Here is a 21,760-nt window from a genome sequence, read left to right on the forward strand (position 1 = left end):
CTGACTCTACCACATATTAGTTGAGGGAACTTGAGGAAGCAAGTTAATGTTTCTGGAGCCACAACTGTTTCATACTTGTGAAAGCGTGCATCATTATACTGAGATATCCCTAGTATTGGCAATCCTCAGGGACTGAAGAAAATTGGGGAGTCAAAAATGATATCTAGAATTTTGCTGGTGCCATCAACTAGGAAAGTAGATAAAAGAAGATAAGCAGGTTTGAGGGGAAGAAAATGAGTTCAATTCTGAATATACTGAGTAACCTGTGGGAAAATCCAGAAACAGATGACTGGCAAGGTGTTGAATATTTAAGGAACATTCTAGGCTAGGCTAGAGTCAGGAGTCCTCGAACTGAGGCTGGATGAGATCATCCAGGGAGAATGTGCCAACTGAGAGGAACATGGGCCAAGAACTGAATCTGGGGGAATATAAACATTTTAGGGAAAGGTTGAGAACATGAAAGAGAAGGAAACATTTGAGATAAAAAGAAAATTAGGCCAAGAAAGTAAAGAGATATAAGAGTCAGGGAATAATAAATGGTGTCAAACACTGCAGAGAGGTTTAGTGAGTTAAGAACTTAAAAAAAATCTTAGACTTGGCCATTTGAGATGTTATTGGGAAGATCTTATAATATCATGAAAGGGGTGAGGATGCAGTCAGGCTTCAAGGATGGAGGAGTGGGTAGATATGTGTATGTGGTGAGTAAACCCTCCTCTTTACAATTTTCAGTGGCATGGGAAGCGATTAGACTACCTGGGGACAGGAGGTCAAGCGAGGATTCATTAGGATGGGAGAGGCTTTGAGTGTGTTTACAGACTATGGGAAAGGAACCTATATGAGAGGAAAGACGGAAAATACAGAAAAGAGAGAGGGTAACCAAAGGAGTGAAATTCCAGAGGAGGTAGAAAGGCACAGGGTCAAAGACAGGGGTGAGGGATTGGTCTTGAACAGTAGATGGGGCACCCTATTCTCTGAAATCAGCAGAATCTTTTATTCCAACTTGGTTCCATAGGTCAAACTTTGCAGGCTCAACAGTGTCTGGAATAGAAATGCATCTTCGGAGCTTGTATCAAAAATTCTTCTGGTAAAATCAGAGTTAGCAGAAATTGTCATATGATGGGACAATCCTGATCTCAAGTTGTGTCAAATAGTGTTATATGTAAAGAAACATTTACAACTCATTTGTCAATTTGGAAACAATTCAAAAGAGAAGCATCCCTCTGTAAAATAATAACACAGTTTTCTCTCCTTAACTAAGAAAGCACTTAAAATATGTTTAATTATTGTCAGAGATGATCGATATTATCATAATCTTGAAACATTCTTTAACATTTAAATGGCCATTATTAAATAGTCCCATTCCACAGGTAAATTTTTGTTATGATAAGATTGCACAAATCACACCCTGGAGAAACCAACAGAAACTAATTCCTAAAATTACCAATCAGTGGAATTTTATGGCTGAGGTGACTGGCTAATAACACACATCCTAGAATTCAGGTAAAAGCTGTCTATGTCTATACCCTATGTGGCTCAGAACTATGGAATCACAGCTTAGTACTTGCATGAGAACTTAGGACTGGAGAAAATTGCAAACATTATTGGGAACACAGGTACCCTCCATATCTAACCCGAGTTAAACCTGGAGAAAATGCTGGGTTTCTTTGTAAGCACCCCAATAGCTCACACTGATGCTCAAGTATATTTTATTTCTGTCTGTGTAAAAATCCAAGAGGGGCAAATGCTCTCAAAATTGGCTCTTTTAAAGATTATAATTTAGTACTTGCTGAAGGCCTATTTAAGATACTGAATATTTGAGAGACCATATAATCTTTGATTCTTCTGGATTCTCCAAGTTTAGTCTCTGTACCAAATTAGAGCACCATAAGCCTCTAAAGTAGCTGGAACATGTTATCTTCATTAATGCACGTATCATTATCAGTAATAATTTTATTTCCGTATTTGTTTGTTATGTGTTTCCCTAACAAAAAAACTAAGTTCCAACAACGTATATGGCTTGTCTGTTTTGTTCCCAAGGGCACGGAACAGAGCCCCGGCATATAGAAAACACTCAGTAACAATTTATCAAATTGTCAAATGAATAATTGCATGCTCGATTCCTTCCTTAACCCTCCATAATCTATCATAAATCATATTGAATTCATCCAATCCCCTTAATTTCCACTCCCACCACTGTAACTCAGACCTTCATTATTTCATAGCTGATCTGCCTGTTTCAGTTCTCTTTCCTTCTGGCCCAGCTTACATATTGTCGTCCCATTCACCTCTCTAAGCACAGCTATCATCACGTATCCTTACTCCCATTCCAGAACCTTCAGTAGTTCTCTACTGCTTCTCAAACAAACACCACACCTCTGAGTCTAACATTCTAAGCCCTCCAGGATTTGCTCCAGCTCACCCTCCCCAGCCTCATCTTCCACTGTTCCTCAGTCACTTCCCCACATTCCAATCAAATTAGATGACCTGGATTTTTCTTACAGAAATGGTCTATACTGCAACCTGTAATAAGTGACATGTTAGCTGTTAGCATAATCTTAATTTTCTAGATTGGAGGAATTGAGACCTTAAATGGTTAAATGGCATGCCCAAGATCACCTGAAATTACACAGGGATGGGATCAGAAATAAGATTTCCCAACTTTTGGTCTATTGCCAAGGCTACAAAAGAGAAATCTGATTTAGGAATGCTTAATTAAATTCCTTCTCCTCTAGGTAGCCATACTTAGAGAGGGGACAAGACCATACATGCCCATCAATGACCTATCCCCTTGAGAAGGGCCCACCTCCCAGTGTCTCAAAGCATTTATCTCAATTTGATTTGGTAAATAAAATAACTGAAACATCATTTTGTTTCCTTATATTGTTGGGAAAAAATTTTTAACAACAAAATAAACCAAAGTTTTAAAATATGTAGTTTTTATTTAAAACAGAAAGCAGCATTTAGGCTTATTGTGCAAAAGCAGGAAATACAACTTATTAGCAATACTTCAAATCACACCTAATGAACATAAATCCTTCCGTAATGGTCTCTGTGCTGCACACCTGTTGAAAGTGTGTCAGCACAGTTTTGGCAAGGATTTTCTGCCAGGAGCTCATATAGGGCTGCATGTGTATGTATCACTTAAGCTGATGGCACTAATATTAGTGAAGTAAGGAGAAAATTGCAAACATTATTGGGAACACAGGTACCCTCCACATCTAACCTGAGTTAAACCTGAAACCAACTTCTTATCCAATGTAGGACTGAAGATCCTAATGTGTTTTAAAAATTTAAAAGGAGTAATCAGTTCTCCAAGTGTAAGATAATTAAGTTAGGCTACAAGGAAAAAGAGGCCTCTGGGCTGGGCCTGTGTGGGTAGAATATCAAAAGGTAAAACTAAAAGACAGAGTACATTCCAACAGGAAGAGAGGGACACCAGAAGAAGGTGGGTGGGTGGAGGGGTCTTCCACGCTAAGGAAACAGGAAGTAGTTCGCCACAGCTAAAATACAATATGTGACAGGCAAACGTGTGAAATACAATTAGAAAGATACAGATATGGGTCTAACTCTATTTTGCAAATATTGTAGGTAAGGAAATTAAAGTGATTTGGCCAAGTACAAACATGAAGCAAAGCCGGAACTAAAACAAGGTTTTATATTCCCAGTTAGGCACTCTTTCCACTATAGTCAGACACCACATAACAATGTTTTGGTCAACAATATTTGGGATGATAGTTCCATAAGACGATTATGAGGCTGAAAAATTCTTATTGCCCAGTGACCTTGTATCTGTCATAAAGTTGTAGCTATAGCACAATGCATTACCTTTTCTATGTTTAGCTATGTTTAGATACAGAAATACCATGGTGTTACAAATGTCTACAGCATTCAATATGGTAACATGCTGTACAGGTGTGCAGCCTGGGAGCAATAGGCTATACCATATAGCCTAGGGGTGCAGTAGGCTACATCGTCTAGATTTGTGTAAGTACACTCTGTGACATTCAAACAAGGATGAAATGGCCTAATAACTCATTTCTCAGAACGTATCCCCATCGTTAAGTGACACATGATTGTATACTATCCTACCATAGGTTAGGGATGGACTATGGCAGATAGGAAATACTCTTCCTTTAAAAAGTAACAAGTGGTAGAAAGGTTAAACAAATTGCCTCAAGATCACATGTCCAGTTGAATAACTGGCGGTATTGATAATAAGCCCAAGTCCCTGGAATAGCACACCTCAGAGCTCCTTCACTTGAGAAGATACAATACAGGGGGCTAACATGAATCCTTTCCCCCAGAAGCACTGCTCTTACCACTGCACTTTTTAGGACCTGTCCTAAAAACCACAGGGATTTTTAAGGAATAAAAGAAAATGGAGCTTATTTTTCTTCTATTTCCCTGCCCAGCTTCAGCAGAACTGAGCCAATTGAGGCTGAGAATCAATTAATAAAAAATTAGAAAAGTGGGGAACTAGAAATATGTTGTAATAAATGGAGGGTCAGGAGGCATGAGCTCTAGTCCTGGTTATACCACCAACAGTGGTGTGGGCTTTTGACAAAGTACTTCACCTCATAAAATTTATAAAATGAGGAGGATGAACTAGATGATGTCTAAGGCTACCAAATTATAATTTTCTATTATTCTAATAAGCAGATATCTCTTTGCAGAAAAAGGTACACCTGAAAAGTTGAAGGTAAACTGAACTTTAGGAAGCTATATATAATTTTTTTTTTTTTTTTTTTTTTGAGATGGAGTTTCACTCTTGTTGCCCAGGCTGGAGTGCGATGGCGTGATCTCGGCTCACCACAACCTCCACCTCCCGGGTTCAAGCGATTCTCCTGCCTCAGCCTCCTGAGTAGCTGGGACTATAGGCATGCACCACCACACCTGGCTAATTTTGTATTTTTAGTAGAGACAGGGTTTCTCCATGTTGGTCAGGCTGGTCTCGAACTCCCGACCTCAAGTGATCCGCCTGACTCAGCCTCCCAAAGTGCTGGGATTACAGGCGTGAACCACCAGGCCCGGCCATATATAATTTTTTTAATGCAATAGGAGTGTGCCCTATTTAAAAACACATCGATCAATCTTGTAATTTAAATTTTTGTTTATATGACTGTAACACGGTATACCCATTAAACAAAAAAGACACATATATCAACTGTCAGTTCTAAGAAATTAAAAAGGGATAGGAGTCAATTCTGAAGGCCTTGTTTCAGCTTAACCTACAGATTTCCTGGCTGCCTACTTAAGATAGTCATTAGGAGTATATATGGCCATTTTGTATTCAACAAATTATTAAGCATTGGAGAGCATTTTTTTAGTGAAGACAGGCACTTTGTGCAACAGAGAAAAAGTCCTTAATTTTTCACTAAACAAGAAAAACTTTTAAAAGTGGGAGAAATACAAAAATTAGCCAGATGTGGTGGCGCATGCGTATGATCCTAGCTACTTGGGAGACAGAGATGGAGGTTGCCCAGGAGGTTGAGGCTGCAGTGACCTATGATTGCATCACTGCACTCCAACGTGGAGTTAGACTCTGTCTCCAAAAAATAATAATAATAATAAGTAAAAACAAAAAAAAAATTAAGACTTCAATAGGTTTAAGAAAACAACAGGAAAAAAACAAGAACAAAGGCTTTTAATGGAGTTCAAGTTCCATAAAACACATATTTGTTTTTGCTTGCATACACATAAAGAAACTCTGGAAGATACTACTATCAGTGGTTGCCTGTGCAGGGAGATAGGAAATAGACAGATGAGAGACAGGTGTAAAAAGGAAACTTATTTACCAAGTACCTTTGAATTTTTAACCACTTAAATATATTACCTATTTTAAAAACTGAATTTAAAAATTTAAATGTTCCTTAAACAATTATTTGTAGCAAACAGCTGAAAAACAAGAAAGCCAAAAGAAAGGAGGTATTAGAACGAAGTACCAAGAGACAAAGAAAATGTAAAGTAGCACTGAGAAGTCTGAGGCAATTCAAAGAGAGGATGATTCAGATTGTTTGCAGGGACCAGCTGAAAAAGTCAGTGTGAAACCCAACAAGGACCTCAGATACTTATGATAGCCAAACCAGTACCAGCTGGAATAAATAACAGTATCTCGAAAACGTGGTGCACAACTTTTAGGGCCCTGTGTCCCTTGGGAGTGTGAAATCCGCGCTAAAACCAGAACTTCACTAATAGAAAACGAGTTCTCTCTTACCCACTAGGAGAAAGAGGGAAGGAAATGAGAAACAAGTTTTTGTGAGAGTCACAAAGACAATTCATCAGTTAGAAAATGAGACCTATGAGGAAAAGATAAAGGATTCCACTGGTATTATTTAGCAAAGAAAAGAGATTCTATTTTGCGAAGAATTATTTAAGGCAGCCCTTGAAGAGCAAACAGAAAGGAATGTCCTCTTAAAGTCATTTCTACCCTTATGACTTTTTGATTTGTGGGTTAATTCCCAGTGTGCTTCCTTGTAGAAGAGATCTTGCTAATTTAGTACAAGGCCTAGTTAGCAAGAAGTGAAGGGGTTAAGATATGCTATTCTGGCATATTGACTAAGTTAAAGACATTTGTATAACAGCGGGTGCAAAAAAATCACTCTGACCTTCTTGTTGTTTCTTAAGAGTGGAAGATGAAATTCCTGTGTGGAAGACACTCCCTGAACCTGAAGGAAAGGCAACATGCTTATCTTCAAGGGCGAGAAGGTGAGACCAAGAGAATACTGTACTGACCTTGTTAAATAAGTCTTATCTTTTAAGCCTGCCCACATAATTTAGTTGCTTCTTCACAATTTACTACTTTTTTGTCCAATCCAGTATATAAATAACTGACTCTGCTTCTTTAGGTCTTCATTTCTTTCTTTTTTTCTTTTTTGAGACAGACTCACTCTGTCACCCAGGCTGGAGTGCAGTAGCACAATCTTGGCTGACTGCAACCTCCACCTCCCGGGTTCAAGTGATTCTCCTGACTCAGCCTCCTGAGTAGCTGGGATTACAGGCCCGTACCACCATACCCAGCTAATTTTTGTATTTTTAATAGAGATGGGGTTTCACCATGTTGGTCAGGCTGGTCTCAAACTCCTGACCTTGTGATCCACCCACCTCGGCCTCCCAAAGTGCTGGGATTACAGGCGTGAACCATTGCGCCCAGCCTACGGTCTTCATTTCTTCATGAGGGTTCCCGTGCTACATAAAGCATGTATTATGCTTTTCTCCTGTTAATCTATGTTATGTCAATTTAATTCTCAGACCCAGCTGGCACCCTAGGAGAATGGAGGTGGACTTTTTCCACCCCTATAGAAGTATCAGCACTGCTGGTAAAGATTTGCAAGTTAACTTGAGCAAGAATATTATTTTTAATCAAGTAAAATATCCTTCATTTAAAAGTACAATGAACATATCTAAAGTGCTAGCAATGTTCTTTCTTGACATGCTGTTAGTTTGTAATCATTATGCTATGCATTTATACTTTATGAGCTTTTCTGTAGGGTGGTATATATTTTTTCAAGATTACCAAAAAAAATTATTAAAGTTATCCTTTCCAGGAACAATTTACCCTTGTGATGAAGCCGAAGGCTGAAGTCAGAATTTCTACCATGAAGAATCAGTCTTCTAATGGAGCACCATCAAGAACAATTTGGCCTATCCAATGAATGACACCCATCAGGTCCAGAGACCCACTCTCTTTGGGAAGTCCCCACTCTCAAGCCAGGCCACTGAAATCTGAGGCATTGGGAATGGAAAGAGGCTGTCTATAGGGCAGGAACCAGGGAAAGGAGTATGCAAAGGAAAATTGGGCTCTAACAACTATTAGCTCTATATATTTTTTCATATCTCCTGTCAGGTTTAAGAAAATGAGAAATTAGAAACGAGATCATGTCCTTTGCAGGGACGTGGATGGAGCTGGAAGCCATTATCCTCAGCAAACTAACACAGGAACAGAAAACCAAACACCACACATTCTTACTTATAAGTGGGAGCTGAATCATGAGAACACATGGACACATGGGAGGGATCAACACACATCGGGGCCTGTCAGAGGTAGGGAATGGGGGGAGGGAGAGCATCAGGAAGAATAGTTAATGGATGCCGGGCTTAATACCTAGGTGATGGGATGATCTGTGCAGCAAATCACCATGGCCCACATTTACCTATGCAACAAACCTGCACATCCTGCACGTGTACCCCTGAACTTAAAATACAAGTTAAAGGAAAAATAAAAAATAAAAACTATAAAACAAAAAGAAAATGAGAAATTAATTTGCATTTGCGTTGGAAAAAATAGTTTAGGTCCAGAGAGATGAAGTGTCTTGCTGAAAGTTACAAACTAGTTTTGAGAAGGTTTTTTTCTTCATTTATTTCCCCATAAATTATCTGTGGTAGCTTGGACAATACATTTACTAAAAAATAAAAATGTAAATAATAAGGCCAGGTGCGATGGCTCACACCTGTAATCCCAGCATTTTGGAAGGCTGAGGCGGGTGAATCACTTGAGGTCAGGAGTTTGAGACCAGCTTGGCCAACATGGTGAAATCCCATCTCTACTAAAAATACAAAAATTAGCTGAGTGTGGTGGTGGGCGCCTGTAGTCCCAGCTACTCAGGAGGCTGAGGCAGCAGAATCGCTTGAACCCAGGAAGCAGAGGTCGCAGTGAGCTGAGATCGCACCACTGCACTCCTGTCTGGGCAACAGTGCGAGACTCTGTCTCAAAAAATAAAAAAAGTAAATAATAAACATGGTAAATTATGGTAGAATCAGGATTTCTTACTTCCAATCTACTGTTCTTTACATCATATCATTTTGTTCATTAAACTTTCTAGATTTCCCAGTGAAAGAACAGACTAATGGTTCCACTTTTTTCTATTACGTAGCTGCTCTGAGCCTGTAGTCCCAGCTACGCAGGAGACTGAGGCAGGAGAATTGCTTGAAACCAGGAGGCGGAGGTTGCAGTGAGCTGAGATCACACCACTGCACTCCAGCCTGGGCGACAGAGCAAGACTCCATCTCAAAAAAAAAAAAATCTGTCAAATGAGGGGTTCCCTAAAATGGTGTCTGATGCCAGTCCTCAAGATTCAATTATTTAGCTGGTGGATCACCCAGGAGGCTTTGTTTCTCTACTTGGTGCCTTGTTTCAGAAGATAATCATGAGAAAGTAGCTGAAGATTTAGTCAAATATTTGTTCAGGAAGTTTGAAAGTCTTGGCCAAATGAAGATTAGTAGTTCTTTCACTTGAGCTCCCTACTTGCATGAATAACAGAATTGACTCTACTGCAAGAATCAGTGCTGGAAGAATCAATCCAGACAACTGTGTAACAGGGCCAATTACCTGGGTCTGTCCTCATTGGCTGTTTGCTTTACTCAGTTTTATTCCTGTCCCCAGCAGCTATGCTCTAATGTCACAAAGGGAGCTAGACAAGAGAGCAAATACACCATCTCCACCACACTACTCTACTGATGTCACAATAGTAACATCATCTTTATATTAAAGATAGAATTTTGAATGTGTATTTGAGAGAGGGAGGCTGTACTATCTTTTACTATCCCATCTTTTAAAGACTCTTTTAAATAGTCCCATTTCATTTACATCCCCTTTTTCTGATCTGGCCTGGAGCCAAAATCAGAAGTCTTATTAATAGAGTTGACGAGTGCCAAGACCACAAATGACCCTTAGTAGCAATTAAAATGAAAAATAATCCCCACAAGCCAGAACTGAAACAAAAGGTTAACTACTTATCCAAACTTTGGCAAAGAGACACAGTTCTTTCTCCCCCATCTCCCTAAGCCTGTTAGGAAACGGGTATCTGCAGCTGCTCCTCCTCCTCCAACTCACTTTCTGCGTCAAATAGTATGGGTCAAAGTCCTCCAGGGGAACTGCAACCAGGCCTTGGGGGATGTCCCCGTAGATGAAAGGCAAACTCTTCCCTGCTTCCAGGTCGCTGTTTGGCTTGGGTTTGCTGTCCTCATCGTCCTCCCGATGACTGCCATCGGCCTTTGGTGGTTTCTTGAGCTTGCTCTCAGCAATGCGCCTCTCAATGTTTGCCAGTGACTCAGGGGTGAAAGGCTTGAAACTATCAGGGCCTGGTGGTGCAAGCAGCCGCGCTGCCATCTTCTCATCCTGCAGCAGCTTCGTTAGTTATGCTGCGTCCAGGACAGGTCAGCTCTGGAAGAAACAGCAACACAGACAGCATTAATCAATCACTGCTCTAAAAAGAGGCCAGACTAAACCATCTCACTCTCAACCTTAATTCACAACCTTTGCAAAAAAACACATAGTTTCTTCCATGACATGCTTATTTTTCTTTTCAGGAAATCTGTGGCATGGACTGATCTGCCAAGGGAGATCAAAGATCAGGAGTCTCCTGAATTGCTAGTTATTTATTATATTCACTTAGATGCAACTCACTATTAGGAACCACATACGACAAAAAGGATATATTCTACTCCCTCAAGGAACTTCTATTCTAAACAAATAAGGACTATGTAACATTACCCAGGGGCATATATTAGCTGTGAAGTCCTTACAGTTCAAGTCACCTTCCTTTCCTAAAGCTCCACTCCCCAAAGAAAAACTCTTCCTTTCAAGGGCAAGATGGGGATAAATTGTCATTCTTCTCAAATTTCAGTTTCTGAAAACAAAATAAACCCTTCAAACTTTGGAGACACAAAATATAGATAAAATCGCTTCCATCTGCTTTAGTTCTTCCATTTCAAGTTATTTTTCAATCATCAAGTTGTGTAAAATCCATCCAGCATAAAAGTCCAAAAGTATCTTCTTCAACCATCAAGCTCAGAGGGCAGATACTGTTCTAAGTGCCGCCTGCTTAGCAACTAGAAAAAGCAAATGGGAGTGGAATCCTAGAGAACTTCCTCTGATGCAACAGCACTGCAGCACTGCAGGCAGAGCAGCAGCAGAAGGGCCTGTGTGCGACTCCTGAGAGGGGCTCAAACCAGGAAGGACAGAGACGTGAGAACAGTTGCAAACAAAAATTCCCTTCTAAAAAGAAAACTGAAGTAATGTCTTATGAGAGCCAATGATTTCTAAGCATGGTATTTGAAAAGCCCATTTTCCATTTATGTTTATAAGAGTCCTGGATTATTTAAACACATGCAGTAAAATGGAGGAATCAATTCCTGGTTTCAAAAGCAGCAGTATTAAGTTTCAAGCACAAAATGACCTGAGCAGGTAAGTTTACTGTGAAAGGCTTAGGGCTTTGCTGGCAGTTCATTGGGTGCTCATGGTACTGCTTTTTTCTCTTTAGTTTTGTGAACACCATAAGAACAATCCAGGAATTTTTTTTTTAAGACTAAAGATTGTTCTTTCCCCTTTTGCTTAGCCCTCAAGGTCCACTTCAAGGCAACTAAACCTTGAGGCTCCTCAAGAGAACAGTAGTAGAGTTAACTCTAAATAAGTTGGGAATGAGATACCCAAGAGCTCCTTCCACAAATCCACCTGCTGAGATTCCAGATCTCTGGAGCAGTGGTGATTGCTAAGTGTTGCAAGACAGTGTGTAGTGTCTGTATGAGGGCCGGTCAGCTTGCTCACTCACAGCAGGGGGCTAAAGAGGCCATAACCACAAGTTTGCCCCACATAGGCCAGTTGGCTTCACGCTGCGCAAAAACCACCACCATCCTACAGACAGTGGGGTCAGAGAAATCATTTCCATGTAGGAATTATCTAAGGAATTCAGAGCTGTAAGGATTTTACAAATTTAGTCTATTTGATTTTAGATGAGGAAAGGTGGGGTCCTAAGACATCAGACAACTTGCCCTGAGTCACAGGGCCAGGATAAAAATCACAACCAAAATGCTCTGGTGCCCCATCTCAGAACTTCTTTCATTATAATAAATATCAGTTATTTATCCTCCTTTGCTATGTCCCACTACTCCCTAACAGGAATAGTTTTGTTTAGTAAGTAAATCACATAGATGTTATGGCTTTACTGATCTAAGACTAGTTACAATGCTTTCCCCAACCTAAAATTCCTTTTCCTTCATTCTTCTCCTACCCATCCTTGCATTGCCCCCCAATAAATCCCTACTCCTCCACAGTCTTCCCACCAACTCAGCCTTGACTAATTATTTCCCTTTCTACACTCCTACAGCACTCCACCATGACCTTAGCTAACATTTATCACATACTATGTTTCAAGCATTATTCCAAGCACCTTGCTGGTATTAACTCGTTCAATCTCCAGAACAGCATATGAGGCAGATATTATTATCACCACTTAACAGATAAAGAAACAGAGTCAGAGAAAACTAATGTAGCTTGCCCAAAGTTATAGAGCCAGAAGAAGATTTGAAACACACTAAATAAACTTGTTTTGGCACTTAATCATTGCCGAATTGTACCTTTTAGAGAATAAATTCCCAGAGGTCTTAAACTTCTTTTGTATCCCTTTCACAGTGAATAAGATTATGCCTGAAACCCATAATGAGACCAAATGCATGAAGACTCCTTGGCTCCTACATTCACACTCATTCTCAATCCTAGGTCACTCTCTGTTCCTATGCAGAGGACAAAGAACACTGCAAGAGTAAGTCACTGAAGATGCTGACAAATTCTTGTGGTCTAATTGCAGGCACCTGGGTTCTTCACAGCAGCCCAGGGCTAAGTTCTCTGTCTTTGCTTTCAGATCCTGTTTCTTCCTGTCTTCTCCAAGACTGTGTCCTCTCGATTACCCCTGCTCTTCATCCCATCTTCAATTGTACCTTTTCCTGTATCTTCTCCCTTTACATCTCCACCCCCACTCTCTTTGTTTGGCTTAAGTGACACTATGTTATCCTGGTTGAACTACAGCTGCAGTCTCCTCTTCCTCATCAACTCTTCCTTCTCTAAGGGCTGGCCTTCTGAAATTTCTCTGTTACAGTCTTTTAGGGATCTCATTTATTCAAAATAATTTGTACATTGGTAATTTTCAGATTTCTCTCACTGGCCCTGATTGTTCTCCTGAGTCCCACAGCTGTCTCTAGTGGCCTGCTATGACTTTCAAACTAAAGCATTTAAAAACTATTCATCTTACTCCAAAACTGATTCCTCTTCCTGGCTTTCTTATTTCTGGACCAGCCATCCGGCATGGAATCTCAGTTATCTCTGCCAAGTCCCCTTTTGCTATCCATACCCAACCAGTCATCAGCCTTTCCAATTGCTCTTCCTTCAGAGCTTCCATTTTCAATAGTATTGCCCTAATTCAGGTCCTACTGCAGTAGTCTCCCCACTAGTGGACCAGCCCTCAGTCCACCAGGCATATTTCCAAGGATCCATTTCCTTAAAAATCTGCTTTCATTAAGTCATTTCCCTCCCTCAAACTTACCAGTTATAGGACAGATTCCAAATTTCTGCCATTTCACTGCCACTCAAGGCATTCTACAACCGTATGCATCATAAACATTCTCTTCTATGGCTTCTCTGCAAGAACACCTGCGCTGGTAACTGTATTCTGAGTTTTAAATTTTTTGAAGGTATAATACAATAAAGTATGCAAACCTTAAGTGCACAGCTTATTTTGTACATATGTATGTGCCTGTGTAACCACCACTGAAATCAAGATGTAGAAAATTTACTTTCAGCATCCCAGACAGCTCTCATGAGCCATCAATAACCACCCCTAGCAAAAGCTATTCTGACAGTTATCACCATATATTAGTTTTGCTTCTACCTGAACCTCATATAAGTAGACTATAAACATACTCTTTGGGTTCTGGCTTCTTTCACCCAACACTATTTCTGTGAAATTCATCTTCTTATATGTGTAGCAGTAGTTCATTCTGCATAGTATTCCATGCATGAATGTAGTACAATTTATCCATTCTACCTTGATGGGCATCTAAGTTGTTTATAGTTTTAAGCTATTATGAATAAAAGCTGCTAAGAGCCTTCTTGTAGGTGTCTTTTGGTAGCCATACCTTTATTTCTTTTTGGCATATAGCTAGGAGTGGAATGCTGGGTCAGAGAATGGCAGATATTTAGCTTTAGTAATATTCCTACCAGCAATATAAGAGGGTTCCAGTTGTTCCAAATCCTCATCAACACTTGGAATGACAGTCTTCTGAATTTTACCCACTCTGGTGGGTATAGCAGCATCTCGTATTTTTTAAAAAAGTAATTTATTGGGATGCAATTTACATAACATAAAATTAACCACTTTAAGGTGAACAATTCAGTGGCAATTAGTACATTCACACTACCAGTTATCTAGTTCTAAAACATAAGCAGTTTCTCTCCATTCCCAACCTTCAGCCTCCACCCTTTGCCACCAGCTCCTAGTAACTATCAGTCTTCATTCTCTCTCTACTGATGTATCTATTCTAGATGTTTCATATAAATGGACTCACACAATATGTGAGCCTTTGTGTCTGACTTCTTTCACTTAGCATAGTGTTCTCAAGGCTCATCTATAATGTAGCACGTATCAGTACTTCATTCCTTTCTATGGTATTTCATGCAGGGTACAGAATCAACGTACAAAAATCAGTAGCATTTCTATACATCCACAACAAACTAGCAGAAAAAGATATCAAGAAAGCAATCCCAATTATAATAGCCACCAAAAAAATAGTAAGACCTAGGAATAAATTTAACCAGGAAGGTGAAAGATCTCCCCAGGAAAACTAAAACACTGATGAAAAATCAAAGATCACAAAAAAAAGTGGAAAGACATCCCATGTTCATGAACTGCAAGAATTAATATTGTGAAAATAACCATACTACCAAAAGCCATCTACAGGTTCAATACAATCCTTATCAAAATACCAATGAAATTATTCACAGAAATAGAAAAAACAATCCTAAAATTTCTATGGAACCACAAAAGACCTTGAAAAGCCAAAGTAATCCTGAGCAAAAGGAACAAAGCTGGAGTTATCACACTATTGGATTTCAAAATATACTACAAAGATACAGTATCCAGAACAACATGGTATTAGCATAAAAAGACACACAGACCAATGAAAAAGAATAGAGAACACAGAATTAAATCCACATATTAATAGCCAACTGAGTTTTGACAAAGGCACCAAGAACATTCATTGGGGAGGGATAATTTCTTCAATAAATGGTGCCGGGAAAACTGGATAACCATATGCAGAAGAATGAAACTGGAACCCTATCTCTCACCACATACAAAAATCAACTCAAAATGAATTAAAGACTTACATGTAAGTATGAAACTACTAGAAGAAAACATAGGAGAAACACTTCAGGACATTGGTCTGGGCAAAGATTTTATGGAGAAGACCTCAAAAGCACAGGAAACACAGGCAAAAATAGACAAATGGGATTATATCAAACTAAAAAGCTTCTGCACAGCAAAGGAAACAATCAGCAGAGTGAAGAGACAACCAGTAGAATGGGAGAAAATATTTGTGAACTATTCCTTGACAAGGGATTAATATCCAGAATATATAAGGAACTCAAACAACAGCAAAAGACTAAATAATTCAATTAAAACATAGGCAAATGAACTGAATAGGCATCTCTCAAAACAAGACATATAAATGGCCAAAACGTATATGTAAAAATGCTCATCACTTATCATCAGGGAAACGCAAAACAAAACCACCATGAGATATTGTCTTATCCCAGTTAAAATAGCTATTATTAAAAAAACAAAGTATAATGAATGCTGACAAGGGTGCAGAGAAAAGGAACTTTTTTTTCTTTTCTTTTTTTTATTGTACTTTAAGTTCTAGGGTACATGTGCACAACGTGCAGGTTTGTTACATATGTATACATGTGCCATGTTGGTGTGCTGCACCCATTAACTCAACATTTACATTAGGTATATCTCCTAATGCTATTCCTCCCCCCTCCCCCACCCCCACAACAGGCCCCGGTGTATGATGTTCCCCTTCCTGTGAGAAAGGGGAACTCTTATACACTGTTGGTAGGAATGTGCATTTGTACAACCATCATGGAAAGCAGTATGGAGGTGCCTCAAAAAAATTAAATAGATCTACCATATGATCCAATAATCCCATTACTGGGTATATATCTAAAGGAAAGAAAATCAGTATGTCAAAGAGATATCCACACTCCCATGTTTATTGCAGCACTATTCATAATAAATAAGATATGGAATCAACCTAAGTGTCCATCAGCAAAGGAATGGATAACAAAAATGTGGTATATATACACAATGGAATACTATTTAGCCATTAAAAATGAACAAAATTCTGTCACTCGTGGCATGAATGAGATTGGAGGAGATTATGTTAAATGTAATAAGCCACGGACAGAAAGAGAAATACAGCATTCTCACTCATATGTGGAACCCTAAAATGTTGATCTGATAGAAGTAGAGAGTACAATAGTGGTTACTAGAGTCAGGGAAGGATAGCAGAGAGGGAGGGATAGCCAAAAGTTGGTTAATGGATACAAAAGTATAGCTAGCTAGAAGGAATAAGTTCTAGTGTTCTATAGTACTAAAGCGTGACTGTAATTAACAACAACTTACTGTATATTTTTAAATCGCTAGAAAAGTGGATTTTGAATGTTCCTAATACAAAGAAATGATAAATATTTGAGATGGATATGCCAATTACCCTAATTTGATCATTACACACATTGTATACATGTATCAAAATATCACACTGTATCACATATTATGTGCCAATTAAAAATAACAATAAAACCAAAAAAACCCCAAAATATATATCCCAGAAATGTATATACCACAATTTGTTTACACATTCATCTGTTGATGGACATTGAATTCTTTCTACCTTTCGACTACTATGAACAGTGCACACACATGTACTTATTTTAGTACCTATTTTCAATTCCTTTGAGTCTATACCTAGGAGTGGAATTGGTAATTCTACATTTAACTTTTTTGAGGAACTGCCAAACTGTTTTCCTGAACTATTTTGCATTTTGTGGCTGAACCATTTTGTATTCCCAACGGCAATATAAGAAGGTTACAATTTCTCCATATCCTTGCCAACACTTGTTATTTTCCTTTTTCTTACCTTTTTTTTTTAATTGCTGCCATCCTAATGGGTGTAAAGTGGTACCTCACTGTGGTTTCGATTTGCGCTTCCCTAATGATACTGATGCATTTTCTCATGTTTGTTGGCTCACTCTTGTCTAAATTTGTATTTGTCTGATGATATTGAGCACTTTCTCAAAGGTTGATTGGCCATTTAGACACCCTCCTTTGTGAAGTGCTGATTTAAGTCTTTGCTCACTTTTTCCTATTGGGTTAAACTGCATTTTTCTTACTAGTTTGTAAGAGTTCTTTGTATACTCTCCATTGAAGTCATTTGTCAGATATAATATTTCAAATATTTCCTCTCTTTCACCTGTCTTAATGGTGTCATTTGATAAACTGTAGTTCTTAATTTAATTGAAATCCAATCTATCAGTCTTTTCCTTCATGTTAGTACTTTTTTATTCTAGGAAATCTGTGCCTATTCCAAGGCCATGTAGGTATTCTCCTTTGTTTTACAATCTTTATTATTTTACCTTTCTCATTTAGTTTTGAAAACCATATGAACTGATTTTTACATATGGTGTGAAGTGGAGGACAAGGTTCATTTTTTTCCTGTGGTTATATAATTGACCCAGCATCACTTAATAAAATGTCTGGTCACTGTTACTTTCACTGACTCCTAAAAATATTTTCATTTCCTTATTTTAAACCTCCTGACATCTTTCTTTCTTACCTAAGTTCTATTCATCCATTAAAACAAGCTTAAATGTCTTCTGTTTCTGAGGAAGTCATCTTGCACAGTAACAAACCTGTTAGATTTAGAAGGAACTTAGAGACCACCTAGTTCAATTTGCCTCATCCATAAGTTATATAAGAGAGGCTGAATTGTCTAACTGCCAATTAGTGACAGATGCAAAGCTATGACCCACATTTCTTGGCTTCCAATATAATGTTCTTTTCACTATAACACCCAATCTCTAAGTCAATGACCTTGTCCATCATACGACTACTATATCATTGTGCATCTTCCTGCAGTGCTAAAGATGACACAGGCAGCCCAGATGATAAAGGAACAACAAAAGCAACTTTTGGCTCTGGCAGTTCTAAAAGAGATTGAACTAGACTCAAAGATACGGACAAACAAATGGGTAGAGCTCTCTTCTTTTGGTTGTCCAGGAGGATTAAGACCTTAAAATGCAACCAGCCACAGTGACTCATGCCTGTAATCCTAGTGCTTTGGGAGGCTTAGATGGGAAGATTGCTTGAGGCCAGAAGTTTGATACCAGCCTGGGCAACATAGGAAGATACCATCTCTACAAATAGTAAAAAAATTTATCTGGGTCCCCCTGGTGGTCCCAGCTGCTGGGGAGGCTGAGATGGGAGGATCACTTGAACCCAGGAGTTAGAAGCTATAGTGAACCATGATGGTGCCACTGCACTACAGCCTGGGTGACACAACTCTTGTGTCTAAACCTGTCTCTGAAAAAGAAAAAAAAAAAAGACCTTAAAATGCCAACTGTGGCCTGAAAACAAACAAAGTAGAATCCAAATTAAGGGATACGGCGTGAAAGAGGAAAAGAAAACCAGTATTGAAATGCGGTTATAACAGGAATGAAAGGAAGAGAAGTCATCTAGGAGGGGCTGTTAAAGCAAACACTCCAGGGCCAGGTGCAGTAGCTCATGCCTTACAAAGTGCTGTAATCCCAGCACTTTGGGAGGCTGAGCCAGGCAGATCATTTGAGGCCAGGAGTTCGAAACCAGCCTGGCCGACACAGCAAAAACCCATCTGTACTAAAAATACAAAAATTAGCTGGGCGTGGTGTACATGCCTGTAATCCAAACTACTTGGGTAGCTAAAGCACTGGAATCGCTTGAACCTGGGAGGTGGAGGTTGCAGTGAGCTGAGATCATGCTACTGCACTCCAGCCTGGGTGACAGAGTGAGTCTCTGTCTCAATAAATAAATAAATAAAGCAAACACTTTATGCTAGAACACACAAAAAAATATGTTGGAAGGAAGATCAAATAAAAGGTAGCAAGTAGCACTAAGATCTTGTCTCAGGCTGGGTGCAGTGGCTCACACTTGCAATCTCAGCATTTTGGGAGGCCAAAGCAGGAAGACTGCTTGAGGCCAGGTGTTCAAGACCAGCCTGGTCAACTATAGTGAGACCCCATATCTACAAAAGATTTAAGGGGAAAATTAAAAAGATCTTGTCTCATACTTGAAAAAAAACAAAGTCAGAGGACTCACATTTCCTGATATCAAAACTTACTGCAAATCTATAGTAATCAAAACAATGTGGTACTGGCATAAAGACAGACATATAGACTAATGGAATAGATTAAAGAGCCCAGAAATAAACCCTCACATATATGGTCAAATGACTTTTGACAAGGGTACCAAGACCATTCAATGGGGAAAACAATCTTTTTAACAAATGTTGCTGGCAAAACTGGATATTCACTTGCAAAAGAATGAAGTTGGATCCTTACCTTATACCATAGACAAAAATTAACTCAAAATGGATCAAAGACCTAAATGTCAGAGCTAAAACTATAAAACTCTTAGAAGAAAATATAGAGGAAAAGCTTCATAACATTGGATCTGTCAATGATTTCTTAGACATGACACCAAAAGCATAGGCAATAAAAGAAAAAATAGATAAATGGAACTTTATCAAAATGAAAAACTTTTGTTGCTCAAAGGATACTATCAAGAGAGTGAAAGGGCAACTCAGAGAATGAGAGAAAATATTTGCAAATTGTATCTGTGATAGAATTAATACCCAGAATATATAAAGAACTCCTAAAACTCAACAACAACAAAACCCAGTTAAAAATAGACAAAAGACTTGAATAGACTTTTCTCCAAAAACAGATATAAAAATGACCAATAAGCACATGAAAAGATGTTCAGCATCATTAATCATTAGGTAATATGAATCAAAATCACAATTAGATACCACTTCATACCCATTAGGATGTCTAATATTAAAACACAAACAAAATTTCTTACCTAAAAACACATACACACAGAAAATAACAAGTATGGGTGAGGATGTTGAGAAATGCAGACTCTAGTGCTCTGCTGGTGGTAAAGGAAAATGGTGCAGCTGCTATGGAAAACATTACTGCAGTTCCTCAAAAAAATTAAGCATAGGATTACCATAAGATCCAGCAATTCCAAAAGAACTGAAAGCAGGAACTCAAAAAGATATTTGTACACACATGTTCTTAGCAGCATTAGTCACAACTGCCAAAAGGTGGAAACAACCCAAATGTCTATGAGATAAACAAATGGATGAATGAATAAACAAAATGTGAAATATACATATAATGAAATATTTATGTAGCTTAAAAAGGCAAGAAATCCTGACACATGCTACAACATGGAGGAATCTTGAAAAAATGCTAGGTGAAATAAACAAGATACAAAAGGACAAATATTGTATGATTCCACTTATATGAGGTACCAAAAATAGTCAAATGCATAAAGACAGAAAGCAGAATAGGGGTAATCAGGGGCTGTGTGGGAACGAGAAGTTACTATTTAGTTGGTACAGAGTTTCAGTTTGGGATGATGAAAAAGTTTATAAATGATTTTGGCTCACTGCAACCTCCGCCTCCCGGGTTCAAGCAATTCTCCTGTCTCAGCCTCCCAAGTAGCTGGGACTACAGGTGCCTGCCACCGCACCCAGCTAATTTTTGTATTTTTAGTAGAGACTGGGTTTCACCTTGTTGGTCAGGCTGGTCTCAAACTCCTGACCTCAGATGATCCACTCACCTCGGCCTCCCAAAGTGCTGGGATTACAGGCGTGAGCCACCTCACTTGGCCCAGTTTATATATTTAAAAATGGTTATGATGGTAAATGTTATGGATATTTTACTACAATCTTTTTTAAAAGAGAGAAAAAAATTTACTATGCCCCCCACCATACGCCATAAATGATACTCTGATGAATAATAGCTCACTCCTGCCTTCAAAGGACCTTATAGTCTTCTGAGGTAGTAGACAGGTAAACAGGCAAAGTACAGTATGGTAAATCTTCCAATAAAGTAAAACAGGCTTTTACAGAATATACAAGCAAGACATCTAACCAAGTTTGGAGAGATCAAGGAAAGCTTCCTGGAGAAAGTAACATCTTAGCTAAAGCCCACAGATGGGCTGGTAGGGTGGGTTACGGGAAGAAAATGGGTAGAGCTTTGCAGGAAGAAGAAATAGCATATTTAAGAGACTACAGACATGAGAGATCAAGCCACTTGGGTACTGCAAGCAGTTCAGTGTAAGTGGATTTCAGAAAATCAGCTAACAGGTAATCAAGTACCACATCAGGAACGCAAAGCCCTGCTCTCATGGGAAGGAGTTTTGCTTTTATTCTGAAGGCAATAAGGAGATAATGAAAGCTTCAAAGTAGAAAATGATTTGATCAAAGTTACATTTTAGGAAGGTTATTCTAGCTATAGTGTATAGAATGAGACGAGGGAGGAATAAGACCAGGAAGAAGACTGTTGTAGCAATTCCACTGAGAGATGACAGCCTAAGCCAGGTAGCAGCAGCAGGGATGATGTACTGGACAGTTTTGTTGACTGACTAAAAGAGGAAGGTAAGACATAAGAAAAATCAAGGAAGACACCCAAATCATGAGCAAAGGGATGAAAGGTAGTGAAATTCACCGAGACAAGGAATAAGATGTGATGCAGAGTGTTCAGATTAAGATGACGACCACTTTTGAACATGCTGAGTCTGAGGTGCTTTGGTACCTCCAAATGGAGGCATCATATAGGCAGCAGGATATGTGCTTCTGAAGCTCAAGGGAATGATTTTTTTCT

At 38.9% G+C, this 21,760-nt stretch overlaps 1 protein-coding gene across 7 annotated transcripts in view; it reads right to left on the reverse strand.

Annotated features, from left to right (window-relative positions):
• Positions 1 to 21,760, reverse strand: part of SCN8A (sodium voltage-gated channel alpha subunit 8) — a 221,336-nt gene that overhangs the window by 140,059 nt on the left and 59,517 nt on the right. For all 7 annotated transcript variants that reach the window (XM_063785628.1, XM_054663320.2, XM_054663321.2 and 4 more), the window contains exon 2: positions 9,830 to 10,159. Coding sequence is in view for 5 of the 7 variants with exons in the window: in XM_054663320.2 (XP_054519295.1) it covers positions 9,830 to 10,105 (276 nt within the window). In the remaining 2 variants the exon portion in view is untranslated. The remainder of the gene's footprint in view (positions 1 to 9,829; positions 10,160 to 21,760) is intronic.

The sequence above is a fragment of the Pan troglodytes genome, chromosome 10 (assembly GCF_028858775.2).
Source record: "Pan troglodytes isolate AG18354 chromosome 10, NHGRI_mPanTro3-v2.0_pri, whole genome shotgun sequence".
NCBI lineage: Eukaryota > Metazoa > Chordata > Mammalia > Primates > Hominidae > Pan > Pan troglodytes.